Genomic DNA, 20,952 nt, shown 5'->3' with positions numbered 1-20,952 from the left:
ATTGTTGTCCTTAATAATAAAGTGATTTCATAATAAACTTACCCGTGAGACACCCTTTTATTAACCTTCCGAAGGGGTGTGAAGCGTGAGGGATGCTCAGCTTGTATCTGCGCCTCTTGTTGTGATGGAAGGGTTGGGGAAGTAATAAAGGTTCAACTAATGTTTTTATTAACAAGTATTCAAGATAATATGTACACGATACACACATCTACAGGGTAGATCTGTCTCTACGATTCTGCTGTGTTTAATTTAACCCTGTTTTACCTTGATAAATTAGCTCAGACTAGTTGTCAGTTCGAAAGCGCTTTGAACTTCTTAGAAAAAAGAAACGAAATTTTGACTTTAGAAGAACAAATGTGGTAATAAGAGTGTAGTTTGCGTGTGTTTTTCGAACTTCCAAAATACATATCTAAATATTTACAAATCAAAAGACTATTGTGACGTAGGGTGTTTTTCTAAGCGCCCTTATACGAATAACCCAAATTTTTTGTGTCTCCTACAATGTCGATGTCACTCTCACAGTCACTCAAATCCGAATTAGTCAAGGATTTTCCTGTCCCGCCCATCTGCATGTCTTGTGTTCTTGAGTAATCGATGTTAATTTCTGCAAACACCAACACTTAATATCGTGCATAAAAAAAAATCTGTTTTTTGATAGCGCTGCACAAATTCGAACGACAACGATACATTAAGTGATATCTTGTCTTCCTTATCATATCGATTAAATTCATTGCGTATTCCACCCTCGTAGATGAGGCTGCACCTTTAAAGTTGTTCCCCAGACTGTACACCATCTTAAACATCAATTAAGGCAAGTTCAGAGCCTAATGAACTAAATTACGACATAAGATGGCGGGTGAGATCCTGAGATCGTGCCCACTTAAGAAACAAAATTATATAATAAAGTTTCCGAAGGAATGGAGCGAGAGTTTCACGTTCCCGCAAAACCGGAAGAGGCTTGATGAAAGTTTTACGTAAATAGAACGTAGAAAGTTCGTTATTTAGAAAATTAAAAAATGTCATGATTTTTAGTTCCCGAGCGTAAGCTACGGAAGTATAGTAATCGACTCCATCGGACGAATTGTCACTTTCATGTTTTCTCGAGGTTTCATGACCTCTGCACTACGAAAAATATAATCTCCCGTTTCCGTATTTCTGTTTGTCAGTACCCATTTTTATTAGACACGTAACCTCCGAAACTGCTGGACCGATTGTTGTCAAATTTTGTATTATGTATCATATAGATGGTTAAATCCTAGACAAAATTTGGCTAATCATCCCCACCAACAATTTGATGACGTTATCCCAATGAACCGTATTTTAAAATGAGTTGAACGTTATACAAAAATATACTCTTCCTTTCTCGAAAATGTGAAGAATACGCACGTCTTTATATAATAATGATAAAATAAAAATTATAATACTCGGACCATTTGTTCGATTGTGGTTTAATTAATAATTTTAGTCCTGTTTTGAGAAGACAACCTCATTCAAATCAAACTAATTTCTAGGTGACATTCTTTCGATGTATAAACACAAATAAACAATTGAGCGTCTGATTGGTATTACCTAGTGCTGAAGGACAAGGGGTGTTATCTATACCTCTGGTTTTTACTATACAGCGGCTATCACCAAACCAAAATCGTAAAATCAAATTTATATATTTTTTTAAAGAGCTGGATTAGACCGATTTTTTATTGATCGAATTAAGAACCTTATTTTTTAGATTTGCTTATACAGAGTCACTCAAAAAAATTAATGTGTAAACAGTGCTAAATCTTTTCATAATTTTGCTGCAGTAAATGTCGCATGGATGTTAAGGGATCTGCTTCATTATATGTCTTAACATTTCCAATATTTCCTGGAGTTCTCTTATCTTTCGACCTGACATTTCTCCTGTTTCTTTGTAGAGATGAGCTTTCTCGGAACTCAGTCACAGATCGTTCCCGCAATTAATTTCAATTTACCTTCTTTTTTAATTTAGATATTATTTCTCCAGGAAGCAACAAGCAAGAAAACAAAAGTAAAGTTAGAAGGGACGTTTCAAGTGACAAGTCAAAATCAAAGTATCTTAGTTTTTGCCTTTTTGGGTGTCTATTTTAGTCATAAAGCTCATCATTATCCCATTTGGTTTAGCTCAGAAATTATTGAAGCAATACGTCTGAAAAATTTTTACCACAACAAATTTCGCATACACAAACCACAACATTTTTATGACCTATTCAAAATCTATCGTACCAAGTGTAAATCTTTGATCCACCGCAGCCAGTGTTGGACAGTATCTAGATACTTGTATCTAAATAAAGTATCTAGATACATTTTTGGGTATCTAGTATCTGTATCTAGATAAAATCGAATATAAGCACAAAATATCTGTATCTACATACAAAATTAATGGCGCAGATACAAATACATTTTTTTATTTCACTTTTTTTTTCAGTAGTTATTAGTTGAGTTATACTAGTAGTAATTTTTGATACTTCATGTTGGTGATTTTGGTCACATAAACAAAAATAGAGGTAAGAGGTCCACTAATAGTGTTCTGTCACGGAAATTTTCATATTTTAAATACCATCATTTCCTACATTGTAGCCTTCAGTACTTATCCATCTTTAAATATAATCCTGAGGGGTAATAAATCTAAGCCATAGTAAGATGGTATTTTAAAAACCATAAGCCACAATTCACTATTCACTGCGTTTTACGCTTGTCGGGGCAATGCATTTTATCTGTGTACCTGAGCAACTCGGGTCCGGCAGGCCCACTGATTGTACTTGTGTTATTAAATAAGAGTAATTTTAATAGTAAGAATATTTGTTTAAGGTATGTTATTATTTTTAGAAAATAATAATTGCGTGTTACATAATGATTATTTTTTTCAATTAGCACAAATTAGTTCTGTAATCGACTAATTGAATGTTCAATACATACATTTCTCTCGCATAAATCGCATGTTTGTTACTGTTTTATACCTTTATTTTTCAGACAAATGTAGCATCTTTTCCTGTTGCCACATGTGTCATTTTTTCACTTTTTCATTGTTGGACATAACGCGAGGCGGGCTTGGCAGGTCCGTTTTGCCCTAGAATGTGCCGATTATGTTTAAGTGTAAATCTTGGGCAATAAAATTAATATTTTTACAACCCTCGGTACAATAATTTATCGTGATACATTCTCAGAAATCTTGAAACGAGATTAAAATAAAACGAGTTTCAACAAAAATCTGAAAATTTAAAGTTGCACTCTGGTGATTCCGGCCTGCCAGGCAGCCTTTGATCCTATAAGGGGTTTAAATACCTTTCTAAGAAATTGTACTTATTTTGCCTTAAACGGAACCAGGAATTCTTCCTAAAATGTATATACCTGCCGCACCGGGATAAAAACATCGTAAGCCGATATTCAAGAATAATAATTTATGACAGGTTGCGGACAACAGACCTTTAGCACAGAATAATCATTTCCCGTATTCTTTTGAAATATTAATTTTAATGCTGTAGATAATTATTAGATATACTCAAACACAATTTGGACACTGTAGTATGGGAATAAAAACAAAAAAAAAATCTTTTTAAGCGTACGTAATAAATATTTGCAGGAAAAAAGAAAAGATTTTTCAGTCTTGAATAACTATGCTACAGTAAAACGTTTATTTTTTAAATTTAATACCACAATCCCTTCTTCTGCACCTGTGGAACGGGTGTTTAGTAACCGAAACCAAATTTTGACACCAAGAAGAAATAATTTAGGTGACAATACGTTCGAAATGTTGTTAATTTTAAAAAATTCATTAAACAATACATAGAAAAATACATAAACATATTTTCAGTTATTTTATCGCCAAAGCTTCAAAAAGTATATGTTTTCTTGTATCTGTATCTAGATACATTTCGAAAAAATCGTAAACAATCTGTATCTAGATGCTTTTATCTTCCATATATCTATATCTTTATCTAAGATATTTTTAAAAGTATTTCTCCCCCACACTGACCGCATGTTAACTACTTGAATGAGGTTCAATCTTCTATCTTCTCAGACCCCAAAAAATGTTGGTCCTTTGTGCAAGCAAAAAACGGAAAGTCCAGGCACACATGAAGTTTTCGGATAAAGACATTGATACACCTTTGGAGATTGTGAATGCCTTTAGTACATTTTTTGAAAGTGTATACACTAATTCAGATTCATCGTACTCTGAATTAACAAGTCTGAAAAACCCAAACATATCTGTTCTGAAGATACGCTAAAACGATCCAAAGACTCACTGACCGCTGGCATAGACAACGTGCTTAGCTTTCTCCTAAGAGATTGTGCCCGTATTTTTGTTACACCTCTACATCGTATTTTCAATCTTATTATCAAAACATCATCTTTCCCCGCTATCTGGAAAGAAGCTATGGTTACACCTATATTGAAGAAAGGTGACTCTCACTTGTTTGAAAATTACGGGCAAATCAGCATTCTATGTAATTTTTCAAAAATGTTTGAATCAGTTATCTACAAACATATTTACTTTTCCGTCAAGAGCTTTATTACACCATTTCAGCATGGCTTCGTTGAGATGAGATCCACTGTAACCAATCTATCGTGTTTCAGGCAGCATGTTACAGAAGCTTTGGACCAAAATATACAAGTAGATGTGATTTACACAGATTTCAAGAAGGCTTTCGACCAAATTGATCACCATATACTGCTGGAGAAACTAAATTCATTTGGATTCTCAAACTCGCTGCTACTACTTTTCAGATCCTACTTATTCAATAGAAAAATCTTTGTACGATATCGAAACTTTGTCTCTAGGCCGTTTTGCCCTACCTCCGGAGTATGTTAAGCATGTCATTTCAGAGAAGACTCGATTACTAATTATGTTGCTCGTCTGATATTTATATTTCTATATTCATATCGGCCTTAGAAAGAATATGCAGAAGAATAGATTGGTCCAGCAAAGGTACGAATATCGACAGGAAATATTTAACTCATGCTGTAATCAACATAATTAAAACAAAAGCAATGGCAAAGATACAAACAAACAAACAAGTAGACGTCAGCACACGCCTCGAAGGACAAAGATCAGGGTTAATCTAAAGTTATAAATATCTAGGTCAGATGAGAACAACAATAAAGGACAACATGAATATTAAAATTCATCAGCTTTTCCTGGGTAGCTTTTGACATGCCAGAACGCATGTTTGCATGCGAAATACCGAACAGTTTGAAGGAAAAACTGTATGATCAATGTAAGGATATTGCCGATGCTCATGAAGGGGCTAAAATGAGGTGGAATTAGGTTAGATTGCGAACAAAATACTCATACGAGGGAGGAACCCAAATTATCAGACAAAGAAACTCACCAAAACCACTGCACTAAATATTTTATAAAATTGTGTTTGAAACGTGGAAAAATAAATGATATTTGTACTAGGGATAAAATAGAAACAAAAGCACCGGAGCAAGCTGGAGAAATTAAGCTTTATTGTCACAGCAGCAGTGGATAAATAGAAAAGAAGTTGATTCAATGAGAAATACAAGCTTCAGATTAAGAAGAAATGAGAAACAATAAAAAACACCTCGAAACTGAAAAACAGGAAGATTATGAGAAATAGACCAAAAACAACACCAAAGTATACAAATAGAATAGAAAGTGGAACAGAAAGTCACCAACATACGGACGGAGAGGTGAAGAAATATAGGGCCAAAAAAAAAACGCACCTACTCTGGAAGAATTAGAAGAGATAATGATAAATTAAAAGAAATAAAGTGGCAGAGAAAGGAAGCTAAGAATAAATATGTACAGGAAGGATGTAAGTAAGAAGGATAATATCTAATAGTACAAGGTGTGTTTGAAATATCTGTGCAAAAACAGTGAGCTGTATAGTGAGGATAAGATGTCTGAAAAGGTCTTCTGATATTAAAATTATATGTGGGGATAAACACCAGGTATAAATACTTAATGTACTTTTATAAATCTTGACAATAATGAAGCCACAAAAAATTTGTCCAGATAGAAGAAAAGCTTGCACATTTTTATATAAATAATCATGAGCAGTGTTACAACTTTAAGAAATCTCTATTGTCAATACATTGGGTGAATATTGTAAATCTGTCAATGCTAATTCCGATCTTCAGGTTTCTGAAATACTACAAACAATCGAAAGTGCTTTACTTTTTAAATCATATTTCAGAGGATGATATCTCGAGTCCGTCGGCTGACTCTCTACTTTTACGTTTTCTCGACCTTTCATGACCCCTAGAATACGAAGAAATAGGTCTGTCTGTCCGTCTGTCTGTCTGCCGTCCTGGATTTTTATTAGAAAGATAATCTCCGAAAGTACTAAGCCGATTGTTGTCAAATTTTGTATTTGCATTAGGAATATCATGATATAGATGGTAAAACGCTAACCAAAATTTGTCTAGTCATCATCACTTTTAAACAATTTTGCGAGCTTCCTAAACTTATCTCAATTTAATCACATTTTTAATATCCTTAATCGTACTCTTGATCTTATTTTTAGTAATTCAACAGTTCTTGTTTGTAAATCAGACAACCCTTTAGTTGATGAAGATCGTTACCATCCAGTATTGGAAATTCAGTGTCAAATTGAGGTAAAACCAGGGAATAATTTCCAGATGAACCCGAACTCTAGACAGTTCGTCTTATATAAAACATTTGAAGCTTCAGTTCCTATTTTTAAATTTAAAAGTAGTAATCGTCGATACCCATGTTGGTTCAACCAAGAATTAATTAACTGTATTTGTCAAAAAAAATCATTTTGATAGACAATTTAAGCAATACAAAACCCAGTACTTCCTTAATAAATTCAAATTTTTCAGATCATTGTGCAAAGTTCTAACTATTAATGCTCATAAATACTATATTGATAATATTCAAGCCCAAATTTCTAACGATCCGAAAAAGTTTTGGTCCTATGTACAAAATAATAGAAGCCGCTCGAGGATCCCAAATTCTATGAAGTATGAAAACTCCGAATTGACCTCACCAGTTGATATCGTCAATGGCTTTAGCACCTTCTTCAGCAGCGTATACATCGCATCAAATTCCAATAGTCCATTTCAATTCACGGGTCAAGAAATTTCGAATTTAATTGTAGCAGTCTCACATATATCTGAAGACGAAATTCTCCATGTTCTAAAAACCTTTAAGGGTTCTTTCACGTCCGGTACTGATATGATACCAAGTTTCCTACTAAAAGATTGTGCCTACGTGTTCGCCAAACCTCTATTTTACATCTTCAATCTAATATTGACATCATCTGTTTTTTCTGATGTTTGGAAGAGAGCATCAATTACACCAATTTTTAAGAAGGGAGATATAACTTGTATAGAAAATTATAGACCTATCTGCTTATTGTGCAACTTTGCCAAAGATTTTGAGTCCGTTTTATACAAAAGAATTTATTCAAGCATAAAGTGTTACATAACTCCTCTTCAGCATGGCTTTGTCGAAAAAAGATCACCAACTTGGCTTCTTTTAGCCAATATGCATCCGAAGCAATTGACAATAAAAATCAAATTGATGTCGTCTATACCGATTTTAGTAAAGCCTTTGATCAGATTGATCACTATATCTTATTAAAAAAGCTTGAATGCTTTGGCTTTACTAAACCCTTATCATCTTTAATGGAATCGTACCTTATTGGAAGAAATTTGAGTGTTAAATGTAATAATTTCGTATCTAATTCCTTCTCGCCTACGTTAGGAGTGCCACAAGGGTCATATTTAGGTCCGCTACTATTCTTAATCTTTATTAACGACGGAATTGATGTTATAGCAAGTAATAAGTTACTTTTTGCAGACGATTTGAAACTTTGCCTCGAAGTAAAATCGCTAAATGATTGCGTAAAACTGCAAAATGATGTAAATATTTTCTCCAACTGGGGTTACAACAACCGGCTGTGTCTAAATAAAGAAAAATGTTACATTGTTACTTACTCCAGAAAAGAAATTAACATTATTTACAATTATAGTGTAGAAGGCAAACACTTAGTTAGATTAGATCGCTTTAAAGACCTTGGTGTAATTTTCGACAATAAGTTTTATTTTACACATCATATATCGGACTGTATTTCAAAATGTTATAAAATGTATGGTTTTGTTTTCCGCAACTGTTGTGATTTTGCGAACGCAAGTTCATTGATTCTGTTATTTAATTCACTTATTAGGTCTCGACTGGAATATTGTGCATTAATCTGGTTTCCTATTTATGGTGTCCACATACAACAAATTGAAGCTGTTCAGAGAACATTTTTAAAGTTCGTCTGTTATTTAATCGATAATACTTATCTACCTAGAGGTTGTGATCTTCCTACTTTATTACGCAGGTTCAATTGTAATTTGTTAAATACTAGGCGCGTAATATTGACAATAAAATTTTTATACAATGTACTCAATAACCGTATTGACTGTCCATATTTGCTAAACAAAATTCGTTTCTTAATACCACGCATAAACTCCAGGCATACGTTAACGCTTTACCCGCCTTATTGTAGAACAAATATTTTAAGCAGATCGCCGTTGACCTTAATGTGCAATCACTTTAATTTGATCAGTAAAGTATGCGATGTAAATTTTGATTGTCTAAACCATATATGTAGAATTTTGTTAGATAGGTTAGAAAATTAAGCAGTTATTTGGAGTTATATAATGTTTGTTTATTTTTAAATCATTTTCTTTAATTTTTTCTTTTTTGCTGCACTAATGCTTAGGGAATAGGGTTGTTTATTGTTTTTCATTTAAATGTTTCCTGTAATTGATGGGTGTTTCTACCCATTGGAAACAAACACATTATTATTATTATTATTATTGTGATGACGTCACTTCAAAATTGTATTTTTATTGATCAAATTAAGAACGAGTCACCCCATTTTCCCGAAAATGTGAAAATACAAACGTATTTATTTAATAAGAACTATAGTAATGATATTCAGAACATTTTGTCGGTTGTAGCTAACTATTCAATAGTTTTGATGCTTTGTTTTGGGAGGACGAATTCATTGAAATCAAACTAATCTCGACGTGACATTCTTTCGATGTGTAAACAAATACTTTCAAGTTGTTTTTCTCATCGAGGATAACCTAAAGACGTACAGTAATGGAGTCCGTCCGGCAATTTGGGACTTTTGATATTTTCTCGATATTTCATAACCCCTAGACAAGGTTGTAGTTAGGGGAGGGGCTAGGGGATGCTGAGCCTCCCCTACAAATTAACTTAATCTGCATAATACAAATAAATCAATAAAAATAAATAAAATAAATATTCGAGTTTTATATAATAATAATAATTGTTCTATTTTTTCTGCTTGCCCACCCCTTGTCTTAGTTCCCTTATCTTTCGTACTTCTTTCATCCAGTCCAATCATCTTCCATCCTCGTTTAGCACTCCTTCCCTACTTTCCTCCGATTCTCTCAATCCTTCACATCCTTCCATCATATGCTCTATTGTTTCTCCCTCTCTCTAACATATCCTACACCTTCTGTCAGTTTCATCTATCCAAAAATTATTCTCTTTCTCTTCATTTCCACACCTAAATCTCCTTTATACCTACTCTTCTTCCTGTGTACTTTGATATTTCATTCTTTAGGGTAAATGTGTACAAGAGTACGCACTTAGTGTAAAACTGTCAACAACTTTTTAATTTTTTTGGATAGACAAATTTTATGGTATGGGTTCGTTATATACATGTTTAGAGATCAGATATATTTAATTGTACGTCCCAAGACCACTATATTTTAAGAGTAATTTCAATTTTTGTCAAGATGTGTAAATGCGCACTCTTAGACAGTTCATTCCACAAGAGTGCGCATTACATTTTATGAAAAAATATTTATTTCTAAGGTGAAAATAAATGGGAATAAGTGACTACAGACTACACATAAAACGGGAGACCTATTCATTCCTACTCAAGGGGTCTTGAAAAGTCGAGAAAACGTAAAAATAGAGAGTCGGTCGACGGACTCGATTACAACACACTCAGAAAGTAAAAATAAAAAAAAAAATCACCATAACCACCTCCACACAACTTGAGAAGCAGTACAAAGTAGTAGAGTTAAATAATTCATTATCGTATGATATGTATCTCCAAGACTATTAGATTACGTATTGCAAGCAATGCGCACTCTTATAGAATACCTCGCTGCGCACTCTTGTACATTTGTACATAACCTAATGTTTTCAAAGTTAAAAGCTTTTGATGGATAGAAAGTATAAAACTGTTAGTGTATAACGAGACCTTAAAAGTTACAGCTAATGAAAATTATTACTGTAAAATAAAACAACTGGTACGTACCTTACAAAAAACTAAAACTATGAGCGGTAAAAATTACATCCACACAACGTGTGAACATAAAATCGTCAGTACGACCAAACTATAAACTATATTCAGGTCACTTTTGCACCTTTATCTCAAGTTTTGCATTCAATTCTGAATGGTATAACTTCATCTTACTCAGATGGCCCTAATAAGCAGAAATCATCAGTGCGTACTCTTATACATATTCGCACTCTTGTACACATTTACCCTACTATTTTTCTATACTCTGCATTATATCTAGACTTCGATATTTTCGATCTACGTTCTTGCATATCTATATCCTTACCTCGTACACTCAGTTCTTCTTTCACACTCCTTCCCATTTCTCTCATTCTCTCTATTTCTTCACATGCATATCCCTTTCTTTCAAAATACTTGTCTCTTTCGTTCCAAATATCTTTTCCCCCTTCCTTTCTTATTTCTTTTCAACATTCTTGCAATATTCTACAATCACCTCTCTCACTAAACTTCTTTTCAAATCCAGCCGCCCTTTTACCCGCTTCCACTCTCATTTTCTCCCTTTTTATTTCTTCTCTCACTATATACCCCGGCGTAGACTTTTCCAATCCCAATGTCCATTTTAAGTATTTTTCTTGCACTCTCTCTATTTCTTCATATTCCCTCCATCCGCAAATCTCAGCTCCGTACACTTTTGATCAAACTATCAAACATCTTCTCTTATAATCATGTCCAAATTTTCTCTCTCCTATTCCCCATACTATTCCTATCACTTTGTTCGCTTTTCGGATCATTTCTTGAATATGCGCTCTATCTGAGTTATTGCTCTTTAATGTATATCGCAAAATCAAATCTTTTAATTTTTCGAAAGAGCTGGATTTGTCCAGTTGTACTTCATGGGCGAGAGAAGGTCTGTCGAAGTAATATTAGATCAATTTTTTTCTATATTTTCACATTAGTACGGAACGTGATCCCGTGGTTACAGTTATTGTATATATTTCGAAATCACCCTGTATATCAAAATCATATTCACCATGAGTCTGTTCAGAGATCATTTTTAAAATACATACTTAGAATAGATGGAGTTTATCCTTTACAAAGGTTTGACCACTCATTATTATTCAGATTCAATTTCTTGTCTCTTCAGACTAGAGGCATTACTATATCTGTAAAATTCTTGGTTAATCTAGTTCATACTAATGTCGATTGTAATTGTCAACCAGAGAAACTTAATTTCCTTGTACTTCGTTATAATTCACGTCAACTATTTTTATTTTATTGTCAAGTAAATAAAACTATTTTGCTGAGAAATTTCCTGTTAATTATATATGTATAAAAAATGTATAGTAGACGCTTTTGACTGCCTAGTTTTGATTTTCGGTAGTTACGTAATTTGAGTTTATGTTTCCCGTTGCATTAATTCATTTCTTACAATTGGGTGTAGAAACCCGTTGGAAATAAAAACATCAATATTATTATTAATTTTTTTTTTATTTTCTGAGTATACTCGTCACGACCCGTTACCGATTTTTTTTTGTACATCTATTTCAAAGACACCCTGTATAAAATCCCAATGTTCAAGAAACGATTATACACCCGATATATGTATAAATAGAATCTAATGGGAAGGGACATTTATTGACATTAAAACCCACTTTCAATCTTACGTTCATATAAGTAAGAAATTTCTTGAGAGATTTAAATTCATACTGTAATTACAATAGCAAACTTCAAATTATTTTTACACCGTATGCGTCCATTGAGGAATTAATTTAGTCTATAAACATAACACTTTTTCTACAATACGATGAAATATAAACGTATGGGTAGAACAGCTGCATTAGCTCCTGATGGCCCTAAACGGAACGAAACCACGGTTTTAACACAATAAATTTGTGCAAACCACACTGTGTTTTTGAAACTCCTAAGTTTATTGGTTTGCGAGATTTTGAATTAAATTTTAGTTAAAACCTTGGGTCTATAATGCTTGGGTCTATAATGCTATTCTCTTTTTAACTTTCGTATGACATCCGAGGTGAAAATTTTCAATAAAACAAATCGTGCTAACTACTTATTTGAAATATTGCCTTTTAATTTTATACCAAACACACTTCTCTTTAATTGCACGATTTATTCCCAACCATATTGTTAGATCTTTACGCCTAAAGTAAGTTTAATTTTCCCTAATTGGCGTCTAACCTTACGTCATCAACATCCTTTCTTCCGTCCCGACAATATAATACGGTTTTAATGATGTCCCGTAGGAATCAACATCCAGCGACGTCCGTCACATTAATCGGCTTGTAACATTCGCATTTTCCGATAATTTCGTGAAATATGAACCCGAGGATGAAATGTTTCTCTCAGTTTCCCCACCCTCTCGTTCCACGTAGAAACCGCCTCCTCGGAAAAATTCATAGGCGCTCTAACAAGTTTAAAAAGGTTCAATTTAAACTCGTTTCAAACTAGAGTCGGTGTCCTTTCAACTGACGAATTACTAAATTAAAGTCGTAATTTGATATTTACACTCTTTTCAACGACGGGACTGTACAGAAGACGCCATCTTAATGCAAATTACTTTGCTAACTTGATTAATTAGCGTTTAAGATGGTGGATGGTCCCTTGAGGTCGGTCAATTCTTACCTGAGGCAGTTCTAACTTTGCGCCAAACTTGCCAGAAAAATGTGCAAAGTCATCCGCGACGAACTTGCCTCGTTTCTAAAGCACAACGGATAATTTGCCATATTGAATAACAAAATAATAATAGTAATAAAGAAATTTTCATTCGTAAAAAGGTGCAGCCCATGTCGTTGTTTGTTGAATAAAAGACCCGATTTTGTTTATTTTAGAAATAATAGTTTCAGTATAAAAATGCTTACCTGAACGTTGAGATTTGTCTGCCGTCGCGATGCTCCCATTGGACGCCGCCGCTTTTTCTTCTTGTAATTTTCGCATTTGTTTCTTGTGTTTCATTCGTCGGTTTTGAAACCATGTTTTCACTTGGGTTTCGCTAAGGCTTAGAGCGCTAGCCAGTTCTACTCGCTCAGGGGTGGAGAGATAACGTTGTGCTGAAAATCGTTTTTCCAAACCTGAAACAAAAATACAACGTTGTCGATAACAAAACGTCACCTCTGTAACTCAAACATGGTATTATCCCCTCAACACCGAAAATTTCAAAAATTCAGAAATTTGCTCATGTTCGTGTTTGAAGTAGAATGAGTGAATGTGTAGGAGGTTATTTATTATGAGAAAAATTATTTCAGTTAGACAAACTTGTTTAAAAATTACCAGTTAGTTGAGGATCACTAAAGACAGTACGTGCTTTCCGGCGACGACAGTGTTTCAAGGCATTGAGGGATATTTCGCTGGCTGAACTTCCAAAAAGCGCGTGGTGGAATGGAAGACCTGAAAGAAAGTTTATTGTCAGTAAAATGCAAACAGTATTTTCATGACAAAAAAAGTAGAAAACAGTGCTTGTGTTTTAAGTGTCATTTTTCTTACTAGTATTTCTCACATTTCTGTCAAAGATGCGGGTAACTAAGTAGTTTCGGACACTCATTTTGTGAAAAAGAAATAATTCTTTGAAATTTTAAAAACTTAGAATTGCTAAACTAAAGTAGCAATTCCTTTTCAAACGATAGCCCTTCACACATATCCAATATTTTTTTGGAAAATAAAACAATGTAGAATTTTGTTATTTCATGACCCTAGTGTACGAAAAATAGGCCTCCCGTTTCCGTCCGACTGGCTGTCTGTCTGTCTGTCTGTCTGTCGTCTGTTCGGATTTTTATTAAACAGACAATCTCAACAAAATTTGGCTAATCATCCCCTCCAAAGTCGTCTCCAAAATCTGCATTAGTACCTAAATATTATTTAAATTATAATTATTAATATTACGATATGTATAACCATAAATGGCGAAATCAGATAGCTTACACGTTCGAGTACTCAGAAGCTGAATTTTAAATATCTTCGTGACCGACCAATTTCCATTCTAAAGCACGAGGAACATCTTATTTTAATGTTTGCAATAATTCTATGTTAACACTGTAGATCGGAACCCAGACAGAGTAATCAACATGAAATTTAATCAAAGTTTGAATTATTGTGGCTTCTTAATATATTAACTTAACCTCTAAAACTTTTTTTTTCACTTTCAGAATAACCTAAAAACCAACCCACTTTTACTAAAACAATACGAGTGTTCATACAAATTAAGTAAATTTGGTGCCTGATTCAAAAATTTTATATTCTAAATGACAAAAATTCAACTACTCCAAAATTAGAAAAAATAGTCAAAATTTTTAAACTTTTGAAACCCCATAAATCCCCTAAAATGTTAATAATTTATCTCATAAAGTCAGCTTATCTTAAAGTTTTCGACCGAATTTTGACGGGGTTTAGCAAAAATTGAGTTTCTAGAAAAGCTGCCTAAAAATCCTGAAAAAAATCTGCTGAATTCAAAAAACATATCTTGCCTGTCCCGGAACAAGATTCAAGTGAAATTCCGTAAAATTGGCTTTGAAAATGAAATTTTTCGGAAATCTCAAACTGAAATTTTTCTTTTAACTATCCCAGAAAAATGTTTTGATTTTTTGAAGGAATATAGCCAAAAATCACTTCTACAAGTTGAAATCAACAAGAAGATGGTTTTAAGTAATGGAAAAACGATTAAAAAATTCTACAGGTTGAAAAAAGTGACTTACTGAAAAGCTTCCTACCATGACAATGTGTGGGTATTTTTTTTAAATTTAGGTTTTTGAAAAGTTGCCTGAACGTCCTCAAAAAATTCTAGGAAATACATTTTGACTTGATTTTAAGTTGATTCGAAAAACATAACTTTGGTGGTTCTGAATCATGATTTTCGATAAACTCGGTTTAGAGTTATTTTTTTAAATATAAAAAAAAATTGTAGTCCTTTGTTTGTTTCCGTTTTCTTTAGCTCTAATCGAAATAAACGCACGCGATCGCGGAGGCGGAGCTACGGGACCACACCTTCGAATCGAAAGCTCTCCTTGCCATTTTCATGTGAATGTTAATCTGCAATACCGGATTTCCAAGTGAATCAGGATATCTAGTTGGCTGCGTCTTTGCGGGGATGGAAATAGGTCTTAAAATATGAGTGCGAGTTGTACCTAGGTGTTTGTTTCATTCAGTCTACACAAAGAGAACAACAAAGATATTTGTTGTTCAATTAGGAAAAATTGGCTTATTTAAAAATTCAGATCCGGACTGCAATTTGCACAAAATTTTTAGTCACTTTGCCTTAATACACGGGAAACAAATTTAACAAATATGTATACAGGGTGATTAAATTTGCAAATTGTCAGTTTTCTCATATTTTTCACGTAGAATACCTCTATTTTCTTACAGGGTACGTTATTTGCCAAAACCAGTCTTATTTTTGCAAGTATTAGCCCCCCCCACCCACCCTCTATTTTCTTCAGAATTTATGTAGTTTGCCGAAATCAGTCTTATCTTAGCAGGAACTACATATAATTAAATTTTATAAAATAAGATGCTCCTAAACTGTGCCTTATGAATCCGTGTTGACTCTTTTCCTTAGACATCCAATTTTTTGGAAAAAAATCAAAATTACATAACAACATTTTGCAATTTAATTTTGAAACTGCAAAACCGAATGCTCTAAGATCCTGTAAATGTTTTAAGGTAACATTGAAATTGCGAAACTGAACTCTCCGAAATTTTCCAAATGTTTTATGACTACTTATAGGAAACATGATAAATCGTCAATCAAAATTTTTTCGTTTATGGCCTCCCCAAAAATGATGACGAATAAATGCTCTTTAAATTTTATAAAATAACGTACTCCTGCGTGTGTGACTCATGAATCCGGGTTGAGTTTTTACCTTTGGCATCCATATTTTTGGAAAAAAAATCAAAATTTTATAACATTTTACAATTTAACTTTAATATTGCAAAAACCGAATGCTGTAAAATATTGCAAATATTTTAAGCTTAAAGTTAATCAAAATTTGTCCGTTGTCTCACAGTTTCGCCAAATAAGACTTCTCCAAATTTATAAATGTTTTTGAGAAAAAACTGAGTGCGGCTAATTTCATTTTTTTTTAAATCTCTGCTGCTTATACTCGAATTGTGCTAATAGTCGAACTATAAACAAAAACAGTCAAAAGTGTCCAAGTTAAGCATCATCCACCAAGAAATTGAAAATATATAATTTTTTAAAAATATCTAATTTTTTTTTATAATTTGACATTTATGGGTGCTCAAAAAATGGAGTACTAATTCAACGGTACTTTATTAAGTTCGGGAAAAATCGTCAAAAAATTCGTCAATTTGACATTCATTTACAAAAACAAAATATTGATTTAGATAGATAGATCAATCATCCTTTTATTACATTATAAAATTAAGAAAACAATTGGAATAATTTTGAATAATGAAAGTGCCATCAATTTCATCTACTCGACATAAAGTAGTGAATTAAAATAAGGTGAAGTTTTAAAAAAATCAACTAAATTTTGAGCGTGTCAGACCAACTCTAGAGCCATTTTTTGAACACCCTGTATCTTTCTAGAAAATTTTTAGTTAGTAAAAAAAATCTAAAGGCTCATTTTCTGGAGAAAATAATTCGTAACTATGTGGTTCTAAACTAAACTTCTGTGTATTGCGTATCATAACATAATTCTCTAACTTTCTGCTTAATAAGATTTCGCAGACATGTACGTCAGGCAACAATGACCGCTGACCTAGGCCTTGAAGTAGATTCATACATTTCTAACTAGTTAGTTTTTATTTAACTCGGAGGTTAATTTATACCGTATTTAAGATATTTCTTTTTGCTTAGTTTAGACATAACAGTAGCAATAAAGCGGTTATTATTTTTATTATTAATACTGACACTGCTTTCGATTTGTCCCTCCATTTGGTTCAGAATAAAATAAAAAAAATATATTTGAAAATGTATTTGAGAAAGTCAACTTGTTTAACATTATAAGACCCTAACATTGTTATAGCAAAAAATTGTTTTTTGAAAATTACTGAAAAGTTGCAAAGAATATCCAAAAAATAATGGATGTATGAATTATCATTATCACATAATGACATTAAAATGTCAATAATAGAATTCTAGAGCTTAGATACTTACTACATAAATTGTACTGTAAAAATTTTACATGTAAAATTATGTACATTGATTGTCTCCACACCCAAAGACAATTTAAAAATTTTCCACAGCGAAAAAAAGTTCAAAATTAAATGCCCTTGATAACTAAAGATTAATTGATGTAGATCCGCTATCCATAGAAGCACTTTTTATAATAATAATAGTAATATATCCTTATTTAATAAAAGGAAAAAACAAATTCAACAACAAAAAAATCATGTAAATACATAGGTATATTGTAAAAATTAAACTCACTAATTTTATTGTTACCTTCACAATTACCCAAAAGACGAAGATCTGTTCTGACAATTTTTCAACCTAGCCTGACGAAATAAAGTATTTTGACAATGAAATAAAGAAATTAAATTAGAAAAATTAAATGTTAGTTTGTTGTTTCCGTCTGTCTGTCTGTCTGTCTGTCTGACGTCTGTATCAATTTTTATTAGACACAAACTTTGGGTCGATTATTGTAAAATTTTGTACCTATATTAGGAACAATGGTTAGGTGGTTAAATGCTAACCAAAATTTGCTTAATCATCCCCGCCAACAACTTGATGACGTCATTACAATATAATAAAATGTTACCACCAATATTTTTCTTTTGACTGGACTGGAAGATATTAAAGAAATGTGAATTAGAATATAACTTAGTTGACACTAATCTTGTTACCGTAAAATGTCGTATTTTACTTTTCTATGGTCAGTATTGACTAAGTGATTTTTCCAAACAGGGATTTCAGTTTAGAGTTTTTCTAAAATGTTTGAACAAAAAGGAGAAGAGTATTTTCCTTCCCCTTCACCAGAAATTACGGAACTAGCAAGTAAAACGACATTAGAAAATATGTAATGAAGAAATTTAAGAAATACCTGTAAAAGGGAAAAACCTAACTTAATAATTAGATTTATTACCAAAAAAGATTAGTTAGTTTTACTGATTTATTTCGCATCTTTATTCTCCAAACAAAATAAATCGTATACGGTGTGATCTTAGAAATATTCCATGATCAAAGATGTGTTACACATAAAGCTCACCGTTGATATATCAAAAGACGCATGTGTTTTGAAATGCATATACCATTATCCCTCAAGAAATAGCCATCAAAAATTTACAGGACACTGTTTCCGAAGAAGTTCGACCATAATATTGTAGATACCGGAGACGAGATTTGATGGCGTTAAAACGTCGTGGAGACAAGCAATAAGATAGACAAAGCAAATACAAATTTTAAATCAACATCAACTTTTGATATGAATTCAAAAAATACTTTTCGGAATAGTACAAAAAATTAATTTTGAGTCCGCGTTTTCACACAGAATTTTCCTCGCCCTTGAAAAATCCCACCTTAACTTGACACTTTGGCTGTTTATGGTTCAAAAGAATTCGATTAATAGCACGTTCAGATTACAAACAGCAGGGATTAAAAGAAAATGAAATTTGTTTAATTTTTCAAAACACAAAATTTGGAAAAATTTTAGCATGACGAACAAATTTTGATTAACGATTTACCACGTTTGCAATACCCTTAAAATATTTGCAAGATTTCACAGCTTCGGTTTTTGCAATCTCAAAACTAAATTGTAAAATGTTGTTATACAATTTTGATTTTTTTTCCAACAAAATGAATTCCAAGGGTAAAACAAATAAATTGTAAATAATGATCTATCGTGTTTCCCATAACCTTACAATGTTTGCAAAATTTCAGAGCTTTCGGATTTGCAATTTCAAAGTTAAATTTTAAAATACAATTTTGAATTTTTTTCCAAAAATCTGGATGTCTAGAGTAAAAACTCAACACAGAATCATAAACGACATGTTCAGGGATATCTTATTTTATAAAATTTAAATAATATATTTTTTAATCTCAATTTCGGAGGTGACGTCATTTTATGGATATTTCTAACACACATTTAAAACTTCCCAACAATCGGTCAAGTAGTTTCGGATATTAACTGTCTAATAAAAATCCATACAGACGACAGACAGACAGACAGACGGAAAGGCGAGACCTATCTATTTTTGCGTACTCCAGGAGTCATGAAATGTCGAGAAAATGTAAAACTACCCAGTCGTCCAATGGATTCAATTACAATACTTCCTTAGCTCACGCTCAGGAACTAAAAATGTAAATTTCTTGTGGCTTGCAGAAAGTTGAGAAAATTTGATATTAGTCTTTTCAGTGAATTGACTAGTAGGTATAATTCAAATTCTGAAAATTTTCTGGAAGGACAGCTACTGTCACTGTCGAATAAAAAATATGTTGAAACTCAAAAAAGATATACTTAGGTATACCATAGTGCTTTATCACGTATCTAGTAGGTGAAATAGACAGACCTCTGTAAAGGATTTTTAAAATAATAACTTTATTTTTATTGCCAAGTCTTTTTTGAGGAATATGTAATATTTTTCAACAAATATTATCATTGCTGTATCAATAAAATACATATTGTGTGCTACAACTACAGATGAGAAAGGTTAATTTTTACAGTGTGTAAAATTGTTTGCATTATTTTTTCATGTTTTTTATTTATTGTAAATGAATTCTTAATAATGATATTGCTTTTATAATTACACCAACATTTACATGAAATTACCATTTACGATTTATTTTCAAGGGTTTCCCGCTTTTTAAATTATTATTTCCTAAACCAGTAGACAAAATAATCTAAACAACACAACCTACCTTGTGCCAAAAAGTATGGGTCCGTCACAGTTTTGTAAGGCGTCCCAAGGTAAGCCCCCAAGGCACCCATGACCTGTATATACCCATTATCAGGTCCTTGAAACGCTTGCACACAACTATTTTGCACCGGTTGAAAGTACCCATAAGCACTTTTTTCAACTCTTTTATCAGCAATCTTCGGCTGTTGAAACACTTTGTCGTCTTTCACTCTAAACCCATCTTCTGCATCGTTTTGTTCCTCTTCCGCCTTCTGCCTGTACAAAATATCTTCAATCAAAAACGACGTCCTGTTCTGCTGGTGCTGCGACTCGAAGTCCTTCCCTCTGAAGTTGTTCATCATCGGAATTTGCAAAAATATTCCAACGGCTTCAAATAATCTGCATAATTTTCAACTACGGTTTTGGTGTTGTAAGGCGTAATAAATCAGTGAACTCCACTTAACTCCTTCGCCATAAGCAAATTGAAATTCACTCAACTTAGTAAACAGTTGAAACTTCACATCAGAGAGATTACTTTATCAAAATTAAATATCGCGCTCCATCCGGGGCCGCAAACAATTGCAATCTGTGCCGATCAGAGCTGCCCTCCATCAAAACAGTTCCGCCTTCGCAGCAGCGCCGTTTTCAACCCTTAATGCCCGGAAATCAGTTTTGAGCCGAAACCACCCTTATAGTTATACCGAGGATAATACGATGTGATGAGATTGATTGGAGCTAATTGTGTTCTGCTCTAAGTTAATTACGGTGCTATTGCTATTGTAGGGGCGGGGGAAGCGAGGGGGGCCGATTTAGGTGGCGGATTTCACGCAAGTGGGAGGTTAGGGGGCGAATGAATGCTTCGTTT

The 20,952-nt window shown here is 33.0% G+C and overlaps 1 protein-coding gene across 1 annotated transcript; it reads right to left on the bottom strand.

Moving 5' to 3' along the window:
* Positions 1–441: 441 nt before the first annotated feature.
* On the bottom strand, positions 442–20,609 carry LOC135139009 (brain-specific homeobox protein). Its single transcript, XM_064069070.1, has 4 exons — positions 20,110–20,609; positions 13,569–13,685; positions 13,160–13,369; positions 442–604 (listed from the first exon to the last, which is right to left on the bottom strand). Exons 1-4 carry the CDS (start codon positions 20,447–20,449, stop codon positions 456–458), a joined length of 816 nt encoding a protein of 271 aa, XP_063925140.1. The 5' UTR covers positions 20,450–20,609; the 3' UTR covers positions 442–455.
* Positions 20,610–20,952: the final 343 nt, after the last annotated feature.

Source organism: Zophobas morio, unplaced genomic scaffold (assembly GCF_036711695.1).
Source record: "Zophobas morio isolate AGI-343-1 ecotype UQ-CSIRO unplaced genomic scaffold, CSIRO_AGI_Zmor_V1 ptg000030l, whole genome shotgun sequence".
Classification (NCBI taxonomy): Eukaryota; Metazoa; Arthropoda; class Insecta; order Coleoptera; family Tenebrionidae; genus Zophobas; species Zophobas morio.
The sequence above is the reverse complement of the archived record's forward strand: the minus strand, read 5'-3'. Positions and strand labels throughout refer to the sequence as shown.